Source organism: Sapajus apella, unplaced genomic scaffold (genome assembly GCF_009761245.1).
Source record: "Sapajus apella isolate SASKATOON/1434 unplaced genomic scaffold, GSC_monkey_1.0 scaffold28, whole genome shotgun sequence".
NCBI classification, from domain to species: domain Eukaryota; kingdom Metazoa; phylum Chordata; class Mammalia; order Primates; family Cebidae; genus Sapajus; species Sapajus apella.
Window position 1 is genome coordinate 15736605 of NW_022436968.1, and position 25197 is coordinate 15761801.

The window sequence follows — 25197 nt, forward strand, 5'->3', positions numbered from 1 at the left end:
CAAGAGCTTTGTATTTTGTCTTTGGCTACCAGGGCAGATTGAGAAAAACCATCAGGTCAGGAAGGGTTAAATGAGTCTAAGCTCTGACTCTCTTTGTGCAGGGGTTGCTGTGGTGGCGTTGGAGGATGGTGGGTGGTTCTCAGGCCAATGGAGTTATGTTCCAGGGGGATTATGGCTGCCTCTGCTGTGTCATATAGATCGCCAGGGAAGTGGGGAAAAGCCAGCAGTGACAGGCCTCACCCAGCTCCCATATAGCCAGCAAGGCCAGACTCACTCCCAGCTTGCCCTACCAACCATACTTTGTATCCAGACAACGAAAGAGCAGGGCTGATATTTTGCCCCCAGGTACAAGCCTTCACGTTGAGAAAACAAGCAGGGCTCTCTCTGGTCTCTTGCCTGCCTGCCTGCTTGCCTACCTGCCCACCTGCATGGTCGGCTGTGGCTTTTGTGCTTGTATCTGCACTTCTTATTTGCCCCGCTCCCTTGATTCTGCTCAGGAAAGTTCGTGCTTAGTTGAAATTGCTACTGAGTTCAGCTAGTAGTGTCCTTCACCCTGTGGCTCCTCCCCAATTTCATCAGCTGCCTTACCTTCCCTAAGGGACCTCTGTGAGATGAGGTCAGTAATGGCTTCCCTGGGCTTGTGCTGGGGACCAGGAGTACCTACAGGGCTCTTCCAACTGCTTCTTTTTTTATATTTCACTCAGCTCCCTAAATCCATTTCAGCTCTAGGTAAGATTAAATTCTCCTCCCATGATCTCAATTTTTGGGTTCCCCAGTGGGGATGTGTGTTCAGAGGCTGACTTTTCCCCCTCTCGCACTTTGGTGAACCACAGTTTTTCAGCTGCCTTGAGGTGTTTGCAGCAGCAAGCCACTTCTTTCAAAGGGTCTGTGAATTCTTCTGTTTTCCTGGTACTTTCTTGTGGTGGTTTTTAGAACAAAGGTTCACAATGTGAGTGTCTCCAGATGCTGTTCTGTCTGTCCAAGCAGGAGCTGCACATTAGTCCTATCTCCTATCTGACATTTTTCACCTTTATGTTATTTAACATTTTATTGGGGAGATGGTGGTGGTGTTGGTTGTATTTTGCAAGATTTTTTCGTTATTTTGTACATTATTTAAATTTTTCCCTTAGATATTAAAATAACCAGAAAGAAGAAAATTTTTGTTTTTTCAATGACTGTACTAAACACTTGAAAAACTGGAGCAAATAACTTTTGAAAAATTAAATTTAATTTGACCTAGTGGTATAGTAATAATTATTTTTTATGACTCATCTCTTTTGTGACAACAGTGAAATAAATTGATGGAAAGGAGACTCTAGAAGGGAGGAAAGATACAGAGTAAATACAATTGTTTTTATCTCTTGACTGCTTTACTTTTTATCTATCAGTTCAATTGATCTTTTAGCTCATATACCCACAAAACTATATTTCTCTTTAGTATTACTTTAAACTACATTTTCATCACTTTCAAGATATTCTTAAAATAAAACAATATTAAAAAGATGTTTAATTTTTTGAAATCCAGTATTTTACCATGCTGAAGTGGTTGTGTAAAATAAAGGAAAGTTTGGATAAAGCACCTGTCTTGCAGGAGATAGTGATGAATGGAAGACTGTTTCTGGATATTACGGTTTACCAAAGTAAATCTAGACCAAGAGGCTAAAACCATTTTCCTTTTCCCTTTTAGGGATATGGAGAATGTGGCTGTGAAAAGCTAAATTTTAGCATTTGTTGCCATAAAATCAATAATTTGATTGGGAAAGCTTCAATAATATTAATAGATTTCACCCCATGGGTCACCTGCATCATTTCTTATGCCTTGTGGGATCTTAGATATTCTAGATATTCCTATTTCATTCCTATTTCTTGGATGCTGTTTAATTAGATTTGACTATGGCAAGGGTTAAAATTGATGGGCAGTTTATTCAAAATAAATGGCAACAGAGTTAAAAAAAAAAAAAGCCTTAAGTGATTAGAGACAGTCTACTAAACTCTGAATTCTAGTTTTCCTTCTGGTACCAACTTTCTCAACTAATTAAAAGAGGAGCCTATTTTAGCCAACTTAAGCAGAAAAGGGATTTATTTTGCAATTTACAGAATTGATGAGAAGGATGGAGAAGTAAGTTCAAAAAACAGGAAGGAATTAAAGGCAGCTGAGAATTTCTCTGCTCATAAACTATAAGAAAAATCCAGTTAGGAAGCCAGTTCTGTTTCTGAGACTGTTGTCTTTATATCTGCATTTCTCCCTCAATTTTGGCATTTTTTTTTTCTGTGGTAGCATCCCATGGACAGTCCAGATCAGTAGTTCTCTTGTTTCTAGCTTTCGGGAGTCCCTGAGGTCAAAACTGCTTTTTATAATTCTTAGGTTTTGTTGTTTTTTGCACTGTTTACTGTGTTGACATTTGTGCTGATGGTATAAAAGCACTGGTAAGAAAAAGTGCTGGTGCCTTAGCGTGAATCAAGGCATTGGCATGTCTGTATGTATGTTAACTTAAAACGAACAAGCTGAGGCAAAATTAATATAAGTAGAGAGTTTTTTTTTGTTTTTTTTTTTTTTTGGGCTAAGCTCGAGGACTGCAACCTGGCAGCATAGATTCAAATTGTCCTGAACATGCACTTTAATTAGTAGCAGTAGCTACAAGTGGATTTCTAAAGGCAAAAAAAAGTTGTTTGTCAGGAATTCTCTTCAGTTCACAGAAATAACATGGATTAGTGATTGCCTATACATTGTTAAGCTATAGGGTGCGGGTTATAATGTCCAGTGGGGCATTATTAGGTTTATTTATAGCTGCTTTTGGCAATAGCAAGCAGTTTCAGGAGATGAATACATAGCTCAAAATGGGGAGTAAGGTATGATTGTGGTCTCATTTTAGTGTCTCTCTTGGTCTGGTAAATAAAGGACTTGCATTCCTCAGATAAAAGTTCTTTCTTTTTACACACACACACACACACACACCCACCCACCCACCCACCCACCCTACCTTTTTACTGACAGTATTTCTCATATCAAATATGTGGGTTTTTTCTTCGCACCAATCAATCCTCCAGCTTCCCAGACACCAACTGGGTGTCATACAATCCAGTTCAATTATAGCAGTGTGTATCTGGAGTTATCAAATCCAGAGTCTAAGGGATCAATCCCTCAAGACTGTCCTCACTTTACTTATTTGTTTCTTTTTATTTTTTATAGACAAGGATCTTGCTATGTTGCCCAGCCTGGACTCAAACTCTGTTGGCCAAGTGATTCTCCCACCATAGCCTCCCGAGAAGCTGGGACTACAGGCTCAGGCTGTCTTCACTTTAGGTGCCATTTCTGGGCTGTCCTCATTTTAGATGCCAGGCACAAGTATTGGGTCCACAGGTTACCCACACTTCTGTCTGACTTGGCTATAAATCAAGGTTCTCATCATACCCAGTCCCTTCAGGTTTGATAATTCACTAAAACAGCTCTTCAGGAAGACAATTTACTTATGATTACTGGATTGTTATAAAGGATACAACTCAGGAATAGCCCATATAAGAGATGTATAGGACAAGGTATTGGGGGAGGAGGTGTGTGGACCTTTTGTGCCCTCTCCGGGTGTGCCACTCTTCCAGCATTTTGATGTGTTCACTCACCTGGAAGCTCTCTGAACTGTTCTCCTCCCCTGTCTTTTTAAAAAATAGAATGGGGTTCTTGCCATGTTGCCCAGGTTGGTATTGAACTCCTGGGTGTTGTGGGTTCTACTGCCTGGGGTAGCTTTGCAGGTTTTAAAGGGATTTACCAAGGAACTTGTAGGTAAAGAAAGGCTAATTTATTAGAGAAAGCATGAAAATATGCTGCAAGTTTGTAGTGGGCAGCACACAGAGAAAGGGTTGTCTGCCAAGAGGCGGGGACTAGAGGGAAGTCGTATAGTCATGCTGCAAGGGGGCTATCTGCGTAACAAGGTCATTGTGCCCCCAGGTTGTTTGTGATTAGCCATCTGTCAGAACAGTTCTTCATTGTTCCCCATCTGGGATCGCCCCTTCCTCATTGTTGCTGACTTATCAGGACTCCACATCTCCCCTACCCCCTGTGACAGAACAGCAGTGACAAATCTTTGGCAGTGGGGTGGAGGTCTCATCTTCCAGCTACTTCCTGGCATGCCTTGGGCATGGAGTGGACCCTGCCTATGGTTGTTGGTTTGTCAGGAGACCCTATGGGTTTCAGATTGTGGGACTTAGGATATTGGATCTTTCTGGAGGAAGGGACTCATCAGAGAGAGGGGGGAGTATATGAAGGTGAAAATGGTGTCTGGCTGAATCCAGGGGAGATTTGTAAAGGTAGCAGTCCTCATTGGGAAGAGTCTAATCCACTTCACAGCATCATCCTGAAAGTGAAACTTAAATTCTAGAAGATAATATTTTGTTTTTTTTTAAGTCAACGTTGGCCAAAAAGAGAGACACAAACCCTTTGCTTTTTGGCTGTGTTTTTTTTTTTTTATTTTTATTTTTATTTTTTATTTTTTTTATTGGAAGCCCATTTACATAACCTGAAAGTTAAACTTGATGAAAAAGTGTTTGAATTTAATTAGAAACAGAAAATGTGTGTTCAGCAGGGGAGTACATGACTCTTAGGAACCGCATAAGTTGTTTCTTTGATTACATTGAGACTTTAGTCATATCAAGAGAAGCCAGGGATCCAGAATAAAGTTATGTTGGAGGAAAACATTGCTTAATTTTTTTGACCTTAGAGTTGAAACAGTTTAGCATTAGGCCATAGTAACAGTTAGAATTGGAGGAAAATCTGACAGGAGCTGACAAAAACTGGAGAGTGTTATTATATTAGGCCTTCTTTAGGGGAGAAAAAGCGGAAAGCAGTGAGACACAGCAAAAGTTAAACTGAGATGATTTTGAGAAGCTTTTAAAATAAACGTTATAAAATTAAAGGTAAAACTTGTTGCAGTTTTATCAAGAACAGATTAATACCTTAAGAAAGCCTTGTTTTAACATGGGGGGAGCAATGTTACAAAAACTATCCTAAATAATTCCCTTTCAGTTATAACCAACTTAATCACCCACAAAATTCCTTTCATAAATTCTTCACAAACCTTCTTATGACCTATACAGACTTATTTTTGACATGCTTGGACTTTGTGACTTAAACATTCTTCTTTCTTAAACAACCAGTCATTTTGCTTTAGAACAAGACTTTAGCATACAAGATTTTTTTCTCATATAAAACCTTTTTTTGAATATAACCTTCCTTTCCCAAAATACCTTTTTACCTTTATAATTTCTTTCATGTCTCTCTTATTCCCTGGTTCCTTTTACCTTGTTTTTATGTATAATCTTTAAGTAACCTTTGAATTAAACAAAAATTATTTTCCTTTTGTTAGGAAGTTAAGGTTTGTACTGCATGTTGGTGTGTGAGTTCTGTGGGTGGGGGGGAGTACAAGAGGAGGTAATCTGCATACTGTAGAAGTTATCCCCACTTAAGAGATTGTTCAGTTAGGTTTCTTGCTAGGGCTTGTTTGAATGAGTGTGGGCTATATTTTAAACCCCTGAAATAGGACTATCTAGGCTGAAGTTTCTATGTAGTCCATTTTCACACTGCTGTAAAGAAATACCCAAGACTGGGTAATTTCTAAACAAAGGAGGTTTAGTTGACTCATAGTTCTGCATGGCTGGGGAGGCCTCAGGAAACTTACCATCATGGTGGAAGAGGAAGCAGTCACCTTCTGCACAGGGTGGCAGGAGAGAGAAGTAAGGAAGGCCGGAGAAACTGCCATTTATGAAACCATTAGATCTCGTGAGAACTCACTATCACAAGAACAGCATGGGGGAAACTGCCCCCTTGATCTAATAACTTTCGTCACTCTACATTTGCAGATTACAATTCTCTTCCTCAAAACATGGGAGTTACAATTGGAGATTAGATTTAGGTGGGGACACAGAGCCAAACCATATCCAGTGGCCTGTCCTTCTGCACCAAGGACACTTAACCTGGAGAAGTGTCCTTAGGACAATTTCGAATGGGCTGGAGGCTTCTAAAGCAGCCAACAGTTAAGCCTGTCTCTTGTCCTTGCATTTTTCTTACTCTGTAGCTCTGTTCCCCTTATTCTGTTCCCAATTATTGAAGAACTTGAAGGCTATGTTCAGCAATGTTGGGAAAGAAGTTTATGGTCTCTAATCTAGCTTTTAGAGTTCATGTCTAATGTCTGGGGATGCCTGGCTGATAAACAGCAAAGATGATGAGGCCTTCTGGGCTCTTGGGGTTCATATTAGTATACATTCTCATAGCCTCAGCCCGCCTGGAATAAAATAGGTCTGAGTTTTCATTTGACCCCTGTCTTATTTCTCTTAGTTTGGCATAATTTACAGGTTTTATATGGCCGTTTTTATGCCTTCAATCAGCCAAGTGATCATGTGATTATAATGTTCCCTGCTGTGGGCTCCCTCTTGATAACCCCACCTAGCATCAGTGGCAGGTGCTGCAGCTTTCCCTGGGCCAGACTCCTGGGGGCTTGGGGTATACACCTCATCTGCCCACCTTTGAGCCAGAGACCAAATGTGGGATTTTTCCTCATGGGTGCAACAAGTGGTGAAAATAATATACATGTCCTGCCAAGTGAGGTAGAAGGAAGCAGTAGTCCTTTACATTCCTTCATGAAGTGAGAAAGGCCCCGACTGAAAGAGCCAAGCTTAGTTTTTATTTAGGAAAGATCAGACACTGGAAAAGGAACATGGGCTCTAATGGTTCCTGGATCCCCATTTGCCACGTCCTGGAGCAGCAAAACTTTTTCTGGGGCTGAAATGGAATCATAAATGGCCTCTGACTTAGTATGAGAAGGGGAGAAGGGTCCCTGATAAAGAGGAGGCACTGGAAAACAACATCGAAGTTTGGGATGTTGAGGGGAAGGTGAAGGAGAGGGAGCAGCTGGAGTAGGTGTGATTGAATGTGAAGGTAGTTTGTTAGAGGAAGAAGGTCTGGTCTCAACCCATCCAGCTAGCTGGAGAGAATGGAAGAGAGAAAAAGAAAGTCCATCCACAATGTCAGAAAAGTCAGTGGGGCCAGATAATAAAGCTGCGCACATTCAGAAGGTTTGGTGGAGATCAGTGGAGATCAGGATCCCGAGAGAGAGAGAGTCATAAAAGCCTGGACATAGGAACTCCAGACCATTTAGAAGAGTTGCAACAGAAAATGGCAAGCTGTAAAATAATACTGGGGGCAAGGGTCCCACTTGGAGCCCAGGGGGATTCCTGATCTGAAAGTTTATAAGGTGGCCATGTTGTATTACACAAGAAAATTAAACTTTCTTTTTGAGAGTCTGAGGGTCAAATTTATCCCAGTATTTTAGGATGCAACCCAGAGATGAGTCTGAAGGAATAGATGGGGTTTGTCCCATAGTGGGATTGGAAAACAACAAGCTGCTTGGGGCTAATAAATAATAGTACCCACCTCGTAGAACTGTTGTGAAGACTAAATAAGATAATAAAAAGAGATTGTTTAGAACAGTGCATAGTTTATAATAAATACCTAGTCGATTATAGTTATTATTATCATCCCTTATCAAACTTTCAAATCAGGTCTTCAGCAAGCTGGTCATAAGACAGAAGATCTAAGATGTGAATCCAGGCTTTCTGGGTTCTTGTATAACTGGATAACAACTCATCAGAAAAAGCTATTGATCTGAAAACATGAAGTGCTACTAGGCTTAGATTAAAGATGTAAAATGTGAGCTTTTTTCCTCCTACTTCCTATTAGTCTATTTTCTGGAGTAATATAGAACAAACTTACTAAACAAATTGCAAATATTCAAGGGAACTTCGAATATATCATCTAGATGGACAGCTTGTTCTCTTTGAAGACATATAAATGGTCATGGTGTTTTTTTAAATTGTATACACAAAAGCTATAAAATTATGTACTGGTTTAATTAGTCTTGCTTAATTAGCCATTATCTGATCAATATTAAAACTCCATCTTTTTTTTTCTTTAACATCTATTTTTTTGGTTTTTAAAGATTTTTTTTCTTTTTTTTTTTTTTTGCAGGGCAGGATTTTTTATTGAGTTTTTAGCTATAGCTGGTAGCACAGCCTGAAGAGCTTGAAGTGGGATAGGTTCATAGCAGGTGTTTGCCAAATAAGTAATATACTCATGCAAAGAGTCATATTTTCTGCTCTACTAGAAGCTGTCTTCAAGAGAATATGCTTTTACTAAATACGATAAAATTTCACAGTGCCCTCCAAGGAACTGCTCTGTGTTGTGATGGTGGCTGGGTGTGAGATGGGACAGGCGAGGAAGGGATACAATGTGATGGAGAATACTCTCTCAGATACGGAACTAAGTATACGAGGAAAATAGAATTGAATCCCATTTTGTTCATTTTTGTTGTTGTTTTTTTGAAAGGTCCTATTCTCCTCAAAATCAAAATTTGGTAGTATTCTGGACTGGCCAAGTGTGAATGTCTGCTATGATAAAACCTCCATTTAAGGGAAACTGTCTTGCCTTTAGCCCTTGCTATAAGGGTAGTTCCTTTTTTGTATTTAGCTATAACCACTGGCTATGGCTGAGTAGACCCAGGAAAACTGAACCAAATAATAGAGAATTGTGGCGTGGTATAAAAAGATTAACTGGCCTAATCAAAATTTTCCCTGGAAAATTAAAAACTGTAAAACGTAGAGAGATGGAGGCAGTTAACAATGAGGGCAAAAAAACTGAAACAATGTATTAGAAAATATAGTGAGATAAACAGGATAAGATGTATTATCATATGTTATAGGGGAGCAAAAATATGAGAAATTAAAGAAAGCCATTTAATAGTGAAATGGAAAGAATCAGATGTTTAATATTAAGCTGTGTAATAAATAAGGAAAGCAGTGGAAGATTGACTGCCTGTTTGATTGATTCATTTGTTTATTCAACAGATTATTTTTTTAGTTGCTACCATGTACCAGGCAGTGTTTTAGCCCAAGAGTATTGCTCTGAGAAAGAGTTAAGCCAGTGATCCTCAACCACTTGTGATTTTGCCTACCAGAGGATATTTGGCCATGTCTAGAGACATTTTGGTTGTAACAGCTGGGAAAGGGGGGTGGTATTGGCTTTTAGTGAGTAGAGGCCAGGGATGTTGCAAACTATTCTACAATGCATAGGATGACTCCCTACAAAAATAGAATCATCTTGCTCGGAATGTCAGTAGTTCTCAGGTTTAGAAACTCTGGGATAAACCATCATTAGGATGTAGTTCATGGAATAATTGTTAGCTTGTAGTTGACATTTAACTTTCTGTGTTTTCAGAATTAAGGAAGTTCACTGGAGTAAAATGGAGGCCTCTGTAATATTACCCATTCTGAAGAAAAAACTAGCCTTCCTTTCAGGTATGTTTTCTTCTTAAAATTTGAAGTGTTTGATATACAAACTTTTTAATAGTTTTTTCTTTGATAAGTATGACAAATGCATTTTATTTTTTTTATGACAGTTTTATTTAAAAGGTATTTTTAAGACATCTTTAAATCAGAGTGGAGAACTAGGAGAGCTAACTCTATACTGTTTCTTGGCAGTCCAATTTATTTTTCTAATTTCAGTTTTTTTACATTTGGGGGTACATGTGTCTATCTGTTGCATGGATCTATTACATGATACTAAGGTTTGCGGTACAATGGAGTCCAATCACCATCGCCCAGGTAGCGACCATAGTATCCAGTAGGTGGTTTGTCAGCCCTTTTCCCCGTCTCTCCCTTTCCTGGAGTAGTCTCCAGTGTCTGTTGCTTCCATCATAAAGTCCATGTGTGCCCATTATTTCACTCCCACTTATAAATGAGAATGTGCAGTATTTGGTTTTCTGTTTCTGTGACAATATTCAGTTAGGATGATGGCCTCTAGCTGCATCCACATTGTGGTGAAGGACATGATTTCCTTGTTTTTTATGGCTGTGTAGTACTCTATGATGTACATGTACCGTGTTTTCTTTATCCACTCCACTGTTGATAGGCACCTAGGTTGACTCTATATCTTTGCAATTGTAAATAGTGCCATAGGGAGTATTTGAATGCGTGTGTGTTTTTGATAGAGCAATTTATTTTCCATTGGATATATACCCAGTAATGGGATTGCTGGATTGAATGGTAGCAATCCCATTACTAGGTATATACCTACAGGTAAATACATTGTTTTATAGATTTCTCTGTTTTATGTTCTCTGAGATGTCTCCAAACAGCTTTCTCCAGAGACTGAACTCTAATTTACATGACCACCAACAATGCATAAGCATTTCCCTTTCTCTGAAGCCTCACCAGCATCTGTTATTTTTTGATTTTTTAGTAATAGACATTCTGACTGATATGAGATGATACTTTATTGTGAATTTGATTTGCATTGCTGTAATTATTTGTGATATGCATGCTTGTTGGCCCCTTGTATATCTTCTTTTGAGAAATGTCTGTTCATGTCCTTTGCCCACGTTTTAATGGGTTTGTTTTTTCCTTGTTGAATTGATTAAGTTCCATAGGGATTCTGGATATTAGGCCTTTGTTGGAAGCATAGTTTGTGACTGTTTTCCCCTATTTTGTAGGTTGTCTGTTTACTTTGTTGATAGTTTCTTTTGCTGTGCAGAAGCTCTTTAGTTTAATTATGTTCTACTTTTCAATTTCTGTTTCTGTTGCAGTTACTTTTGAGGATTTAGTCATACATTTTTTGCTAAGGCTGGTATCCAGAATTGTATTTCCTAGGTTTTCTTCTAGGATTTTTATAGTTTTAGGTTTTATGTTTAAGTCTTTAATTCATCTTGAGTTAATTTTTGTATATGGTGAAAGGTATGGTCCAGTTTTATTCTTTTGCACATGGTTAGCAAGTTATCCCAGCTCCATTTATTGAATAGGGAGTTCTTTCCCCATTGCATGTTTTTTTGAAGATCAGATGGCTATAGGTGTGTGACTTTATTTCTGGATTCTCTCTATTCTGTTCCATTGGTCCATGTGTCTGTTTCTGTACCAGTGTCATGCTGTTTTGTTTACTGTAGCCTTATAGTGTAGTTTGAAGTCAGGCAATGTAATACTTCTGGGTTTGTTCTTTTTGCTTAGAATTGCTTTGGCTATTTAGGCTCTTTTTTGGGTCCATATGAACTTTTGAATAGTTTTTTCTATTCTGTGAAAATTGACATTGGTAGTGTGATAGGAAAAGCATTAAAAATTGTAGATTGCTTTGAGTAGTATGGCCATTTTAACAATGTTGACTCTTTTAATCCATGACGATGGAATGTTTTTTCATTACTTTATGTCTTCTGTTATTTCTGTCAGCAGTGTATTACAGTTTTCCTTGTAGATATATTTCACCTCCTTGCTTAGGTGTATTTTTTAGGTATTTTTTGTGGCTGGTATAAGTGAGGATATGTTCTTTATTTGGCTCTCAGCTTGAGTGTCGTTGGTGTTTAGAAATGCAACTTATTTTTGCATATTGATTTTTTTACCCTGAAATTTTACTAATGTCATTTATCAGTTCTAGAAGCCTTTTGGTGGAGGCTTTAGGGTTTTCTAGGTATAGAAACATAAAGTCAACAAAGAGAGATAATTTGACTCCTTTGTTTTCTATTTCTTTGCCTTTTATTTCTTTTTCTTGCCTGATAGCTCTTGTTAGGACTTCTAGTACTATATTGAATACAAGTGGTGAGAGTAGGTATCCTTGTTTTGTTCCAGTTCTTAAGGAATGCTTCTATCATTTGCCTGTTCAGCATGATGTTGGCTGTGGGTTTGTCTGTAGACAGCTTTTATTATTTTGAGCTGTGTTTTTTCAGTGCATAGGTTCTTAAGGGTTTTTATCATGAAAGGATGTTGGATTTTATGAAAGACTTTTTCTGCATCTATTGAGATGATTATATGGTTTTTGTTTTTAATTCTGTTTATGTGGTGAATCACGTATATTGATTTGTGTATGTTGAACCAGTGTTGCATCCCAGGAATAAAGCTTACTTGAATGTGGTGAATTAACTTTTTGATGTACTGCCAGATTCCGTTTGCTAGTATTTCCTTGAGGATTTTTACATCTCTGTTCATCAGGGATATGATGAACGTATCCTTTAGTTTTCTTTTTTGTTGTTGTTGTGACTTCACCAGGTTTTGGTGTCAGGGTGATGCTGGCGTCACACAAGAAGCGATCCGTCCTCTTTAGTTTTTTGTAATAATTTCAATAGGGTTGGTACCATCTCTTCTCTGTGTGTCTGCTAGGATTTGGCTGTGAATCCACCTGGGTCAGGGTTTTTTTTGGTTGGTAGATTTTTAAATGATCATTCAGTTTTATAACTCAATATTGGGCTGTTGAAGGCTTTAATTTCTTTATGATTCATTCTTGGGAGGTTCTGTGTTTCTAGGAATTTGTCCATTTCTCTAGAGTTTCTAGTTTCTGTGCACAGAAGTCTTTTGTATTGCTGTGGGATCACTTGTAATGTCACCTTTGTCATTTCTAATGGTCCTTATTTGGATCTCCTCTCTTTTTTTCCTTTGTTAATCTAGCTAGTGGTCTATTGAGTCTGTTGATCTTGTTTATCATTTTAAACTTTTGGTTTCATTAGTCTGAGTGGGAGCAGTGGTATGGTACATTGGGTGTAGTGATGTTCTAGAGTTTGGATCTTTGAGTAATTTTCTACGTGCTTTAGCATAGATACCGTAGCCCGGCCAATTCAGAGTTATTTGGACTGTATTATCTTGCCTTCTCTGTGTTATTCTCCTTTATGTCTCTTCCTAATTGCCTTGATAATACTAATGTCCTTTTTTCAAAGTATATTGTGTCTCTGTGTAAATTGACATGTTTTCCTAGTATATATTATAAATGACAAAATAATTTAATTCCACTAATGTTATCGTTTTTTTAGTTAATATGTTTTCTTCTTTCTTAATACTTCTTCCCTCATTGTTTGATATATATGTGTTCTCCATTCTTTTCTGATACCAATGATGATGTTGTAAATATTCTTCTTTTTATTTGTAGCTTTATGCATTTTTTTTTAATTTTATACCTAGAAAGCTTTGTGTATTTTGTACGAGTTTAGCAGTATACCTTTTTGTAAGTAGAAGTGGTATAAAAAGAATACGCATTTAAATTTGTGTTAGATTTTGTAGATTGAAACTCCAAGAAGAAGATTGTTTCAATTTCTATTTTTCCCAATGGTGTTTGAAAATGCCTGTGTTCTCACACTCTTTTCTATAGTGAACACTATTATTCTCTTATAATCTTTACCATGACATTTTTGCATCTTGTGACACTTGTCTCTGTGTAGCATTTCACCCTTTGACCATAACTGTCTTGAAAGTCTTTTTCCTGTTAGCTTTCACCCCTCTTGTACTTTTACACTGGTGATTGTTTTATTGTCCCTGAATGAAAGCCGAGGGAATAGAGTTAAATATAGCCCTGAATGTTAAATTTATCTTCTAAAAACAATTCTTCAGTGAGTCAGGGTGACATGGTCCAGGTGTGAGCCTCTTTTTGGGCTTGGGTTAATGCGTGGATAAAGCTTAGCAATTTTGAAGAGTAAATGAAAGATTTCTTAGCGTATTCCTATTAACTTCCTCTCCTGACCATTGATTATTTAAGCCAGTAATTTTCAAGCGTTTTTAGTAGTAGAGAAAATCTTTCCAAACCAACAGAGTCATTCAGGGGATGCAGTTTGAAAACCACTTGTGTTAATCCGTTTTTTTTTGAAAAATGAAACTTATATGCTGAACAAAAAATATGCAATTGAAGTCATTGATTGATTAGTAAGTTGAATAATCTCCAATGAATATTTGTTGACATTAAAAAAAATGGTTGGATAGCAGTAATGGTTGACCTAATGGAGGACAGAAGTTCATAGGTTATGAATTGCGTTTGTGTCACTGAGTCTTTTGCCTCACACCTTTCAGTTTTTAGTGATAGATGTCCGTTGATCATATGGAATTGTTTCTTTCAGTATTTGCTGCTTTTTAAGATTCTAAAATGACCTCAAATGTCAGCTTGGTCAGAAGATGGGCTTCAATATGAAAATCAAACATGTAGGAAACTTTCAAAGACACGATGTGGGAATAAAAGTATTTAAAAGTTACATTATTAACACTGATGGGGACTTGAATGCACATGAAGTGTAACTGTACTCTACTGCCTTCATTCGAGGCTTCAATATCCAGGTCCCAAGCACTCTTCTCGGCTGGGCAAGGATTTATCTTTATTGTCTTATGAAGAGTATATGCCTGTCTGACCTTCGTGAGTTAACTCAGATCATTCCTCATCACAGAATACTCCTTTCACTTGGCTTACAAATTCTACCCATTTTTCTTTCTTTTCGTTTCTTTCTTTTCTTTTTCTTCCCTTTTCTCTTTTCCCCTTTCCCTTCCTTTCCTTCTTCCCTCCCCCTCCCCCCCCACTCCTCCCCTCTTCCCCTCAACTCCCCTCCTCTCCCCTCCCCCAGAGTCTTGGGCCTATAGGCATGCCAGTATGCCCAACTCCATTTTTATAAAGTCTTAACTTTTTAATGAAATTTTTCACATTTACTGTAGCTCTTAATCATTTTCTAAATCCCTTTTTGTAATATTTTATAATATATCTTATACAACATAACAGACTGTTACGTTTCTTATGACTTAAATCTTTTCTTCGTAGGTTGATTGGAAATTTATTTTATTTTACTTGCAAATACTTATTGTGCTGGGCACACAAGAGGTGTTTAATGAATTGATTACATTAAGGAGCACACTAAATGGAAGAAATTTAAAGTGATAGTTACTGTGTGTGGGTGAAGATTTCATGGGTGAATTTTTTCCTTTTTTTTTTTTATTTTCTATAATTCTCCTATATTATCATAAACATTTACAATCTATAAGTAGCCATTAGATATTTTCCAAATTATGTATTGAACTTATTGTTTTAGTAAGATTGGATTCAAATACATATTATTCAGGTTATGCCTTAATGTATATTACATGTTAAATTGAAATCTTTTTTTTTAATAGGAGGAAAGGACAGACGGAGTGGCCTCATTTTGACAATTCCATTATGCCTCGAGCAGACAAATATGGATGAGCTGAGTGTCACCTTAGACTACCTACTCAGCATTCCAAGGTGACTCTAAAGGTGTCTTTTCTTAAACCTCAGTATGTTTTCACTTAGTTGCTCATGATTCCTTCTGTTGTTGAAGTATATTTTGCTATCTTATCTACTTTTATTCATAGTGAAATTGTAATTGTAGATTCTAAACTCAATGACTTATAACATCATTGCAGATAAAATGCTTATTTATGCTCTTGATGAATTTAATTATATACAGATTTCCAAAATGTATGTATTGTCAACTTTTTAGGAACACAGTGACTAAGCATCTATATCATGTAACTTTAGAAAAATTAGAGAATTTAATCAGTAGAAGGCATCTTTATATAGGTAAGTTATTTCACTATATTGATATAAATATGTCTGCAGGTTTTAATGTGTTGAGGGAATAAAGACTATTAGGAGTTAATTTTTGTTTTAAAAATGTAAAAAAATGTTTGTTTATATTTTAATCCAAGGTCCTTGAATTTTAATTTTCACATTTCTTCAGTGGAGACAAAACTTAAACCTCTTTATTTTCCTGAGCCTACCCATCATTTCAACAACAAAAACAAAGCTTCCACCCCATCTGCTTCTCTCATAATTGGTACTGGGTACAACTGTGACTGCATGTTAGTCATCTGGAAATTTTTTTCAAAATTCTAATGTTGAGGGGTTCACTTCCAGAGATTCTGATCCATTTGTTCTTGGGAAGCCTGCTTATAAGAATTTGTAAGAAGTCTTTTAAGCTTCCTGTGTATTTCTAACGTACAGCCAGATTTGTAAACCACAGCAATTAAGCATGTGAATGAGGGCAGGTTTCTGTGTATTTGTGTTTGTACAGTGTAGAGGTAGAAAAAGGAACAAGACTATCACATATACTGCTCTTAAGTTCTTGCTAGTGAATTTTAAACATTTTAGAGTAAACAATTCTTCATATGTTTTTCTTATATTTGCATTTTATTGATATACTAGCTTTTTTCCATTTAAACCACTTTGCAGAGTATGGGGTTAAAACAACTGATTTTAATCACACCTGCATCCAATAGTGTTCTATAATTTAATGATTCTGTTTTATTTTTTTAATATTGTGGAAATAGAGGTCTTCATGTGAACATTTTCAATTTTTTCACTTTCTGGGGGTGAAAATTATTAGAACCTGTAGTCAGTACATTAGTATTGAATAATCTTGCTAATCCCCTGAGCTGTGGATTGCTAGCCTATTCACCATTAGATAACAAACTGCTTTTTAGGTAACCGTGACTAGCCAGACTTACAGCTTACAAATTATGAAAAGATTATTCATAGATGGATTCATAGAAGGTTAAATATGTAAAGTACCAACTGAACCAACTGCCTTATTTTGTAGTTGAGGAAATTGAAACTCAGAGGTAATGGTTACTTGCCCAAGATCACACAACCAGTGAGTCACAGAGCTGGAATGAGCGTCTACAATTCCTGACACCAATTCAGAGCCTTTTTGTACTTCAAATGAATAGAGTTCAGTGTAGTTGCATCTCATGTGAAATCCAGATTTGAGGTTCAGATGAAAAGCAAAAATTACTAATTGTCAGAGTTATTTTTCAAAAATGCCTGAGGGTGGATCAGAGACTGTGTTATCTTCCCATGAACATATTAGGTTTTCCTTCAACATTGGCGCGTGTTATTCATACTAAATTCCAGAAGTCATAGTTGGCTTGTGATTAGGTTTGTTTTAAGAAAATGCATGTTTGTATATACTGGGATCACATTCAATTCAACAGGATGCTCTCCCTGTCAGAGGCACTGGGTAACTGAGGCAGGCTAAAGGACCAGCAGATTCATTCACAGCTCCAGGCTCATGTTCACGCTGGCATAGACAAGCAGGAAGTACAGTGGCAGGCAAAATAGCCTATACTATTTAAATCTTCTCTCTCTTTGTCATATAAATATATGTATGATGTTCCTCCAGTATAAATGATGAATTAGTTTCTGCATATCTGCACATACCTGCCAACTAGCAGAGAAGGTGTAAGTTGAAGTAAGATGAAAGAACGTATTCTAGCAAAACAAAATAGATACCTGGATACTTCGTTTTCTTAATTGTTTTGCAAAAGTTTGGCCTTCTCAAATATTCGTGAAAACTCTATCCTTCTGCTTTCTTGGATCAGCCTCCCATAATTTTGGCTTTAACAAACGTGGCTGTCAGCTTTTTATCAATACTTGCCATTTTCTTAGAGAGCTAAGGTGTTTTTGATTTCTCCATTGTGATGCTGGAGAACAGCTAACTAGATGTGTGATCTTAAAACCAATGTTTTTCATTCAGAATTTCCACCACTCAAGTGCTTTTAAAATGTAACCCTCCCAACATTTTATTAAAATGCTCATATATACAAAATAGGTTAAGGAATTATACAGTGAACACCCATATGTCCACCACTTAGAAAATCTAAAACTAACATTATACTTTATCATGTTATCTCCCATGTTTCACCTCTCGTTTTGTCCTAGGAATGTTTTTAAATTACCCTGCCAGATCAGGCCCAGCATGTGCCTAGAAAGGTTTTTTCATTTCTAGTATGTCTACATTCTTGTGTGTCCTGCTTTTGTCTCCCAGTATCCAGCTGTTAATGTTTAACTCCGTCCAGCTGTGAACTTCAGACATCTCCAGCAGTATAGCTAGCTAATGTGGCCTCTTCCTAATAGGAGATGTCCAAAATTGATTTTTTTGTGCAATGACTATCTCAATGTTTTAAATATAACTTTTAAAAATTTATGCAAAAATAAAAAGAAATAACTCCATTTCTTACTTAGACTTTGTGCTTATTTTTAATGGTCACAGGAACAAGGTGTGATATATAGTTATTTTAAATGGGTAACCTAGCTCAGTTGAGAATGGAGGCATTTCTTGACTCTTTTCTACACAGGTTGGCCCTAAGTTTGTTCTGTGTTTCAGATACTGAGTGTACAGTATTTTGGATATTCATGAGTGCTATGAAAGCAAAGCATGAAAAGAGTGAGCAGAGTGATAGAGTGGTGATACTTTACAAAATAAAATGATATTTTACCAGAGATGATTAAAAGGAGGGACAGACCCTGCAGAATCTAATCAAAGATCATTGAAGACAGTGAGCATTAAGTGCAAAGGCCTTGAGGCAGGAGCAGGCTTAATGTGTTTTGAGAACATCAAGGAGGCTGGTGTGGCTGGAGCAGTTTTAGAGAGGGACACAGTGCTGGGAGGGCAGTCAGAGAGTCAGCAGTCAGGTCATGGAAGACCACGTAGGCCGTGGTAAGGGCTTCAATTCTGAATGAAATGGAAAGCCATTGTCGTATCTGACTGAGGAGTCATGTGATGTGATGTGATGTGATGTGATGTGATGTGATGTGATGTGATATGATGTGAGTTATCTAACATTATTAAAGGCCCTCCATATTTAAAGTATAGTTCTAGAAGCTGCCAAGACATTTGCAAGATAACATTCTTGCTTTTTGGAAGCATATTATCTAATGATGATGAATTATAAACAAGTAATTATAAAAAAAGCATAAGTGAAATTAGTGCCATTATGTAAGTATCAGCAGAGTTCTATGAGTGGAAGAGAAGAAGCCTTTAGTTGTAATCGAAGAAATGAGTTAAGAGCTGCAGGATATTGGTCCCAGGAAATTCACTAACATTCTCTTCTATGTCAAAAGTTAGTGGACTGTTTAGACAGCCTCATGTCTATATAGCTATTTTAACTTAGCTACATCACCCTTGAAAGGCTTAGCTGGACTAGGAACTAGGAGACTAGGTCTTAGTTTTTTTTTTATTACTGTTCTTAAAATATAGTTATAAACCTGCTAACAGTGGGTATAGGAATTTATTATTAATGGCACTACAGGTCCTACAACAGGCCCTATATAAAGTGTATAACATGCTTTTAAATTAACTATGTTGTTAAAAGCAGTTTAAGCCATCATTCCACTTACAGGGATGAAGTAAAAAACAAAACTATTTCAAGTACTTGAAAGGCCACTTGGTCTGGCAACTTTGAAATAGTTATCTTTGGATTCTGTGTATTTTCATTATTTATCTTAGTAAAATGTGAGAAAATGACAGGGTTAAGTGAGTTTCTAAGTACTCTGAAAGATAAATTTAGAGTATTTTATTCCTTTAAGATCACTACAGATGGTATTTGCAAGCTTCATTACTTTCTTAGTATTAATGTACAGATTAATTTATAGTATGCTTTGAAATATAAATATACTGCTTGTATAAAATGTATTTAACAAAATGGCTGTGTAACCTGCAACTCAGGGATAGTACCACATTATGGGAATGGCACATTTCTCTTGGTGGGCCCTCTCCTGGATAGCTGTGCCTTAGCTCTCCTTCCTGCAAACTTGCATAAGGCATTGGTAGAATCTCTGCGTTGTTGCCGATTCTCCAGACCACTCAACAGCCAGCTACCCTGCCTAGCTGATCTCTTTTGGGTTTGTATCCTCTCCTAAGTCATGACAGTCTTCTTAGATGTCTTGTTCGTGGAGAATTCCAGGAATCTCCTCATTACCTGACCCCACAGATAGTAATTAGATGAAAGGTTTGCTTTTTTTCCACAAGTCTTTTATTTTTAAAAAGATAGAGATGGAGTCGGCCGGACGTGGTGGCTCATGCCTGTAATCCCAACACTTTGGGAGGCCAGGGTGGGCAGATCACTAGGTCAGGAGTTTGAGACCAGCCTGGCTAACATGGTGAAACCTGTCTCTACTAAAAACACAAAAATTAGCCGGGCATGGTAGCATGTGCCTGTAATCCCAGCTGCTTGGGAGGTTGGTGCAGGAGAATTGCTTGAACTCAGGAGGCGGAGGTTGCAGTGAGCCAAGATCACATCCCAGCACTCCAGCCTGAGTGACAGAGCAAGACTTTGTCTTGGAAAAAAAAAATAGAGATGGAGTCTTGCTGTGTTGCTTGGGCTGGTCTCAAAATCCTGGGCTCAAGTCATCATCTTGCCTTAGTCTCCCAAAATGCTGGGATTAGAGATGTGAATCACCTTACCTGGTCCCCTCTGCAAGTCTTTTATTTTCTTTTGCTAACCCACAAGTGATCACTGTATTGCCTTACCTTTAATTTTTCCCAAAGAGTGTTTAGTGGATCCTTTATTTGTGCAAATCAAAAAATAGAGTACTTGACCAGGCGTAGTGGCTCATGCCTGTAATCCGAGCACTTTGGGAGGCCGAGGTGGGCAGATCACGAGGTCAAGACATTGAGACCATCCTGGCCAACATGGCGAAACCCTGTCTCTACTAAAAATACAAAAATTAGCTGGATGTGGTGGCGTGCGCTTGTAGTCCCAGCTACTTGGGAGGCTGAGGCAGGAGAATTGCTTGAACCCAGTAGGCAGAAGTTGCAGTGAGCTGAGATCGCACCACTGCACTCCAGCCTGGCACCTGGCAACAGAGAGAGACTCTGTCTCAAAAAAAAAAAAAAAAAAATAGAGTACTTAAAGTGTTTTATTCAGATGTAATCCACATATTCATAAAAATCATCCTTTTAAAGTATACAATTTGGTGATTTTTTGTATATTCACAGGTTGTGCATCCATTATGCTATCTAATATCAGAGCATTTTTATCAGCCCAAAATAAACCTTGTTCCCATTGGTAGTCACTCTCCATTCTCTCCTCCTAACACTTGTCAACCGCTAATCTGCTTTCTGGATTTGCCTATTCTGGACATTTCATATAAATGGAATAATACAAAGTATGTCCTTTTGTGTCTGGCTTCCTTTACTTACCATAATGTTTTCAAGGTTTAGCCATGTCGTAGCATCTGTCAGTACTTCATTCTTTTTTTATGGCTGAATAATGTATCATCGTTTGGTTATACTATGTTATGTTTTTCTGTTCATCAGTTGGTGGACGTTTGGATTGTTTTTACTCTTTAGCTATTATGAATTATTCTGCAATGAATATTTACATGCAGGTTTTTGTGTGAACATATGCATCACTTTGCCTTACCTCTTGAATACTCTTTTGTTTACTTTGGAACCTCAGCTTCTGTCCTTGCCTGTTCCCATTCTAAACTTTTAGCAATATCATCATTAGAACAGGACATGACTTCTCCAGGAAGCTTCTTGGAACTAGTGTGCATGCTTGGAGGGTGAAGAGAAGGACTAGTAAAGTCCCCTGAACTGCTAGTGGATTTAAATCCCAGGAAACGGTCTACTGTTTATTTTTTCTATAAAGTATATAATTGGGAACAGTTTGGATGGGGACAGGTTTTGCTACCAAAATCTTGCTCTGATAAGCAAAGTTGTAGTTACTTTTTCTGTATTGGAAGGAGGGCATTTGAGATCCTTATATTAAGTTGGTAAGTAAAACACAGTCATAATAACAATGCATACGTAGTTTTAGCCTTGAGAATGGAATATTTTCCTCCAGAAGCAGTTGAGTTTTATTAGGTTAGACTTCTGGGAAGTGTTTAGTTAATGCTTGAATCACTTAATATAATATAGGAACAACACATTTTCCAACACTGACGATAATATTCTGCTGGTCAAGTGACTGAGAATGCAAAAGTGAGAGCAGAAGTGGGTTAGACATGGTCTGTTCAAGCTTTTTAATCAGCAAGTTCTACCTCATCTTGTTAAATTTCTCCAGAAGAGTGCTAAGAAGCCCATTATTGTGGTTTATTAATAACTTACTTTATTTTTTATCTGTTTTGAACTATCACTTCACAAATCTTAAACTTCTGGCAGGAAGGCAAGACAAGAAATATATAACACCCTTGGCAATTAATGACTTACTTCACCGTGATCCCATTTTACAGATGAAGAAATTGAGAAGCTAGTAGTATTGTTTGAATGTTGCTTTGATTTCCTCTCTTTTAAGACGTTGGCTTTTATGCTTTTAGAATAATTTTCTTGCCACCATAGTTTATAAATTGCCAACATTTCCTAAAATGAGAAAAATAAATTGATTGAGAAAAGGAAAGGATACTCTGAATAATTTTATTTATTGACAATGTAAACTAAACCAAATGAGACTAATTCTACTCCATATGCAATTAACTTTTAAACTTTCTTTATATAGAATTACGAAGAACAAAATCTGGAGCTTGTTTTAATGCGTTGTAATTTTGTTTTGTTTCAGTGAGAAGTGTAAGGCTAGAGGATTTACCGTCATTGTGGATGGCAGAAAATCACAGTGGAATGTGGTGAAAACAGTAGTTGTAATGCTACAGGTAATTTTGGTTTTGTCTATCAGGAAGTGGTTTTTATTTTACAGCAACAGATCTGGTTAAAATGGCAAATGCATTTAATTTACTGGAGTATGCCTGGCTTCCTAGCAGTGACTGAGTTCTGAAAATGCATTTACCGCTACTGGATTGTTCAAATTCAACTCCTTAGGTTCGAATTTAAGCAGTTAAATAAATCTCAACTCTATTGTAATAGATTTGTAAATGAAAATAATATGTCATGTTTAAGTAATTTAAAAAAGGAGGCCAGTGATTTTAAAAGTGTGAGCACTGAAATTATGAGACTTACCTGGGAGCTTTTGCATACTCTGGTGTCTGTATCATTCTCCCTCCTGTACCCCAATCTGAAACTATAGGTAAGTGGTAGGATTGGATAAGTCTAGTTCGAAGAAACTTCTCAGGTGATTCTGGCATGTTTTTCTCTTCTAGTCCCCTATTTCCTACATAAAGCGTCAGGATTTATGATGATCTTATTATTTGTTTATAGCTCAGAAGAAACTTACTTAACAGCTGTGTCCTCAGGGACTTCATCCCCTCACAAATTAACATTTAATAGACATCTATGATTACAAACTTTTTGAGATCCGATGCCAATCTTGTATTTTATATTTCCTCATGTTTCTCACAGAATGTTTCTGTTATCCCTGGCATGTAGTAGGCTCCCAGTAGACATTTGTTGATTTATTTTAAGGGCGTTGAAGATATGATTTGAAAAGGAAAAATAAAACATTTGAGTGATGTAGAGGGCCGATTGCTCTCATGCACCTAGCCTTCTGTGGCAACAGACATTATGACCTGCAAAACTTAAAATACTTATTATCTGGACCTTTCAGAAAGACTGTATTGACCCCAGGTTCAGAGCAAATGAAACAGAGTAGAAGAACTTTAGAGTCAGACAGAGGTGGTTTCTATTCAGCTCAATGACTTTTGAGAGCTTCTAGCGAGGTAAAATTTGAATTATCCAATTTAAATTAAAGAAAGTAAAGAGGGCCTTCCTCACAGAGACTCTTCACTTACATAGCTCAAAAATGAAGTAAGTACAATGAGAGTAGGTGATGGCAGGCCAGTTTGGGGGAAACATAAATTGGCACTAACTTGGGATCATTCACGTAAGTGGGTATTAGTGATAGTGAAAGAAAGATCAAGAATTTTAAATGAATTTGACAAATAATATGTAGCTGCTTTAGGGTTCTGTGGAAAGGAATATAATTTTAAAATTTAAGTTATAACGAAGGAGAATGGTTCTTAATGTTTTATCATTTATTTGGTTAATTGGGGAAAAGGGATTCAAGGGATAGGAACAAAGTGGTAGTTTTAGGTTGTAGTTCTAGTTTTAGTGCTTATTACGGTTCTGGTACTGTGCTAAGCTTGGTATATAAATGATCTCATTTAATTTTGGCCCTACAACCTTACAGAGAAGGTCAGGAGGCTCAAGGATTTTAAATAGCTTAAAATTGGAATTTAGCATAAACTAAGGAAGCCCCAGGCCTTGACTTTATCCATTTTAAAGTGTATATTTGCCGGTGGCATGCATCTGAGGTGGTCTCTGAATTTTCTACCCAATTGCCTCATTCTTCTTAAATGTTTAGCTTAAACTTCATCATTAGAACCCCCTACCTACCCCGCTTTTTTAAGTTGGGAACTGACTTTGTCACTCAGCCTGGAGTGCAGTAGCATGACTCGCTGCAGCCTCCAATTCCTTGGCTCAGGCAGTCCTCCTCCCTCAGCCTCCTGAGTAGTTGAGACTGGAGGTGAGCACCACCACACCTGGCTAAGTTTTTTTTATTTTGTAGAGACTGTATTGCTCCAGCTGGTCTCAAACTCCTGAGCTCAGGTGATCCTTCTCCTTCAGCCTCCCAAATCACTGGGATTACAGGCTAGAATCACTCTTTGTGTTAGAAAGGACATATCCTCTGGAGGATTAGTTTTTAAGTGAACACAAATTGGCGTCCTAAAATAACTTTTTCTTTGAAAAGAAAAATAGTGTTTCCAGCACTTTTATATTTCAAACCTTGAGAATTAACTCTTCTCTGTGAAAGTTGTTAAAATAACTATTAGGTAAGAAATCCATTAATTATGACCTTGTGTTCTTCCTTTCATCCTGTCATTCAACTGTGTCACAGATGAGCTGTTTGGGACTTGCTGTTTGAACTGGACTTTGATCAATGGCAGTTTTGAAGAACAATCAATGGATGATTTAATCCCCTCTTGCGATTTCTTTTCTGATAGGTATTTTAACAACTTTTGGATTTATTAATAGTTAACATTTTGAGAAGTTGCAATGGCCTCTTTACTTCTAGCCAGACAGTTTCTACATATGAAGTCATTCATTGCTTTCATCTTGGAAGGTACTGGGATCAGTTCTTTGGGACCCCACAGTGTCTATAACTAGTATTCTCTAAAATAAGGGGCTTGGTTTCTCTTGTTTCTCCCAGCTTTCATATTCAATGATTTTGAAATAATTATCTTCTACAAGGTAGTATATGAATAAAGCTCAATTCTATCTTATATTTCCCAGCCCCTCTGATAAAAGTTTTGATACCATTGAATTTATTTTGCTTACCTTAGTCATAATTCAGTTGTTGCAGTAGATGCTAGATTTATGGTGTGTGCATGTTTACCTCTAAAGGTTTCCTATTTTTCCCTGAATAATAGTCATAGTAATTATGATAATTATTCAGTGCTGCCATTATTGGTTAGAACAGAGGTTGGGCTCTTGAGTTTATAAAGTTTTATTGGAACTCAGCTATGCCTATTCATTTGTATATTGTGTGTGGCTGCTTTCCTGCTATCCTGATAGAACTGTGTAGTGGCAACAGAGACATTATGGCCTGCAAAGCTTAAAATACTTATTATCTGGACCTTTAGGAAAGAATGTGTTGACCCAGGTTCAGAGCATATGAAATAGTGTAGTAGAACTTGAGTCAGATAGAGGTAGTTTCTGTTCAGCTCAGTGACTTTTCAACTCTTAT

General features: G+C 37.3%; 1 protein-coding gene across 6 annotated transcripts in view; it reads left to right on the plus strand.

The window, feature by feature from the left end:
* SESTD1 (SEC14 and spectrin domain containing 1) overlaps positions 1 to 25197 on the plus strand; it is a 152914-nt gene that overhangs the window by 48342 nt on the left and 79375 nt on the right. For 5 of the 6 annotated variants that reach the window (XM_032292799.1, XM_032292802.1, XM_032292801.1 and 2 more), the window contains 3 exons: positions 9260 to 9339; positions 14935 to 15043; positions 22120 to 22210. In XM_032292799.1, coding sequence (XP_032148690.1) covers positions 9285 to 9339; positions 14935 to 15043; positions 22120 to 22210 — 255 coding nt within the window. In that variant the 5' untranslated portion in view covers positions 9260 to 9284. Of the gene's footprint in view, positions 1 to 7548; positions 7697 to 9259; positions 9340 to 14934; positions 15044 to 22119; positions 22211 to 25197 lie in introns of those variants that run through there. The other variant, XM_032292800.1, reaches the window with a different exon arrangement.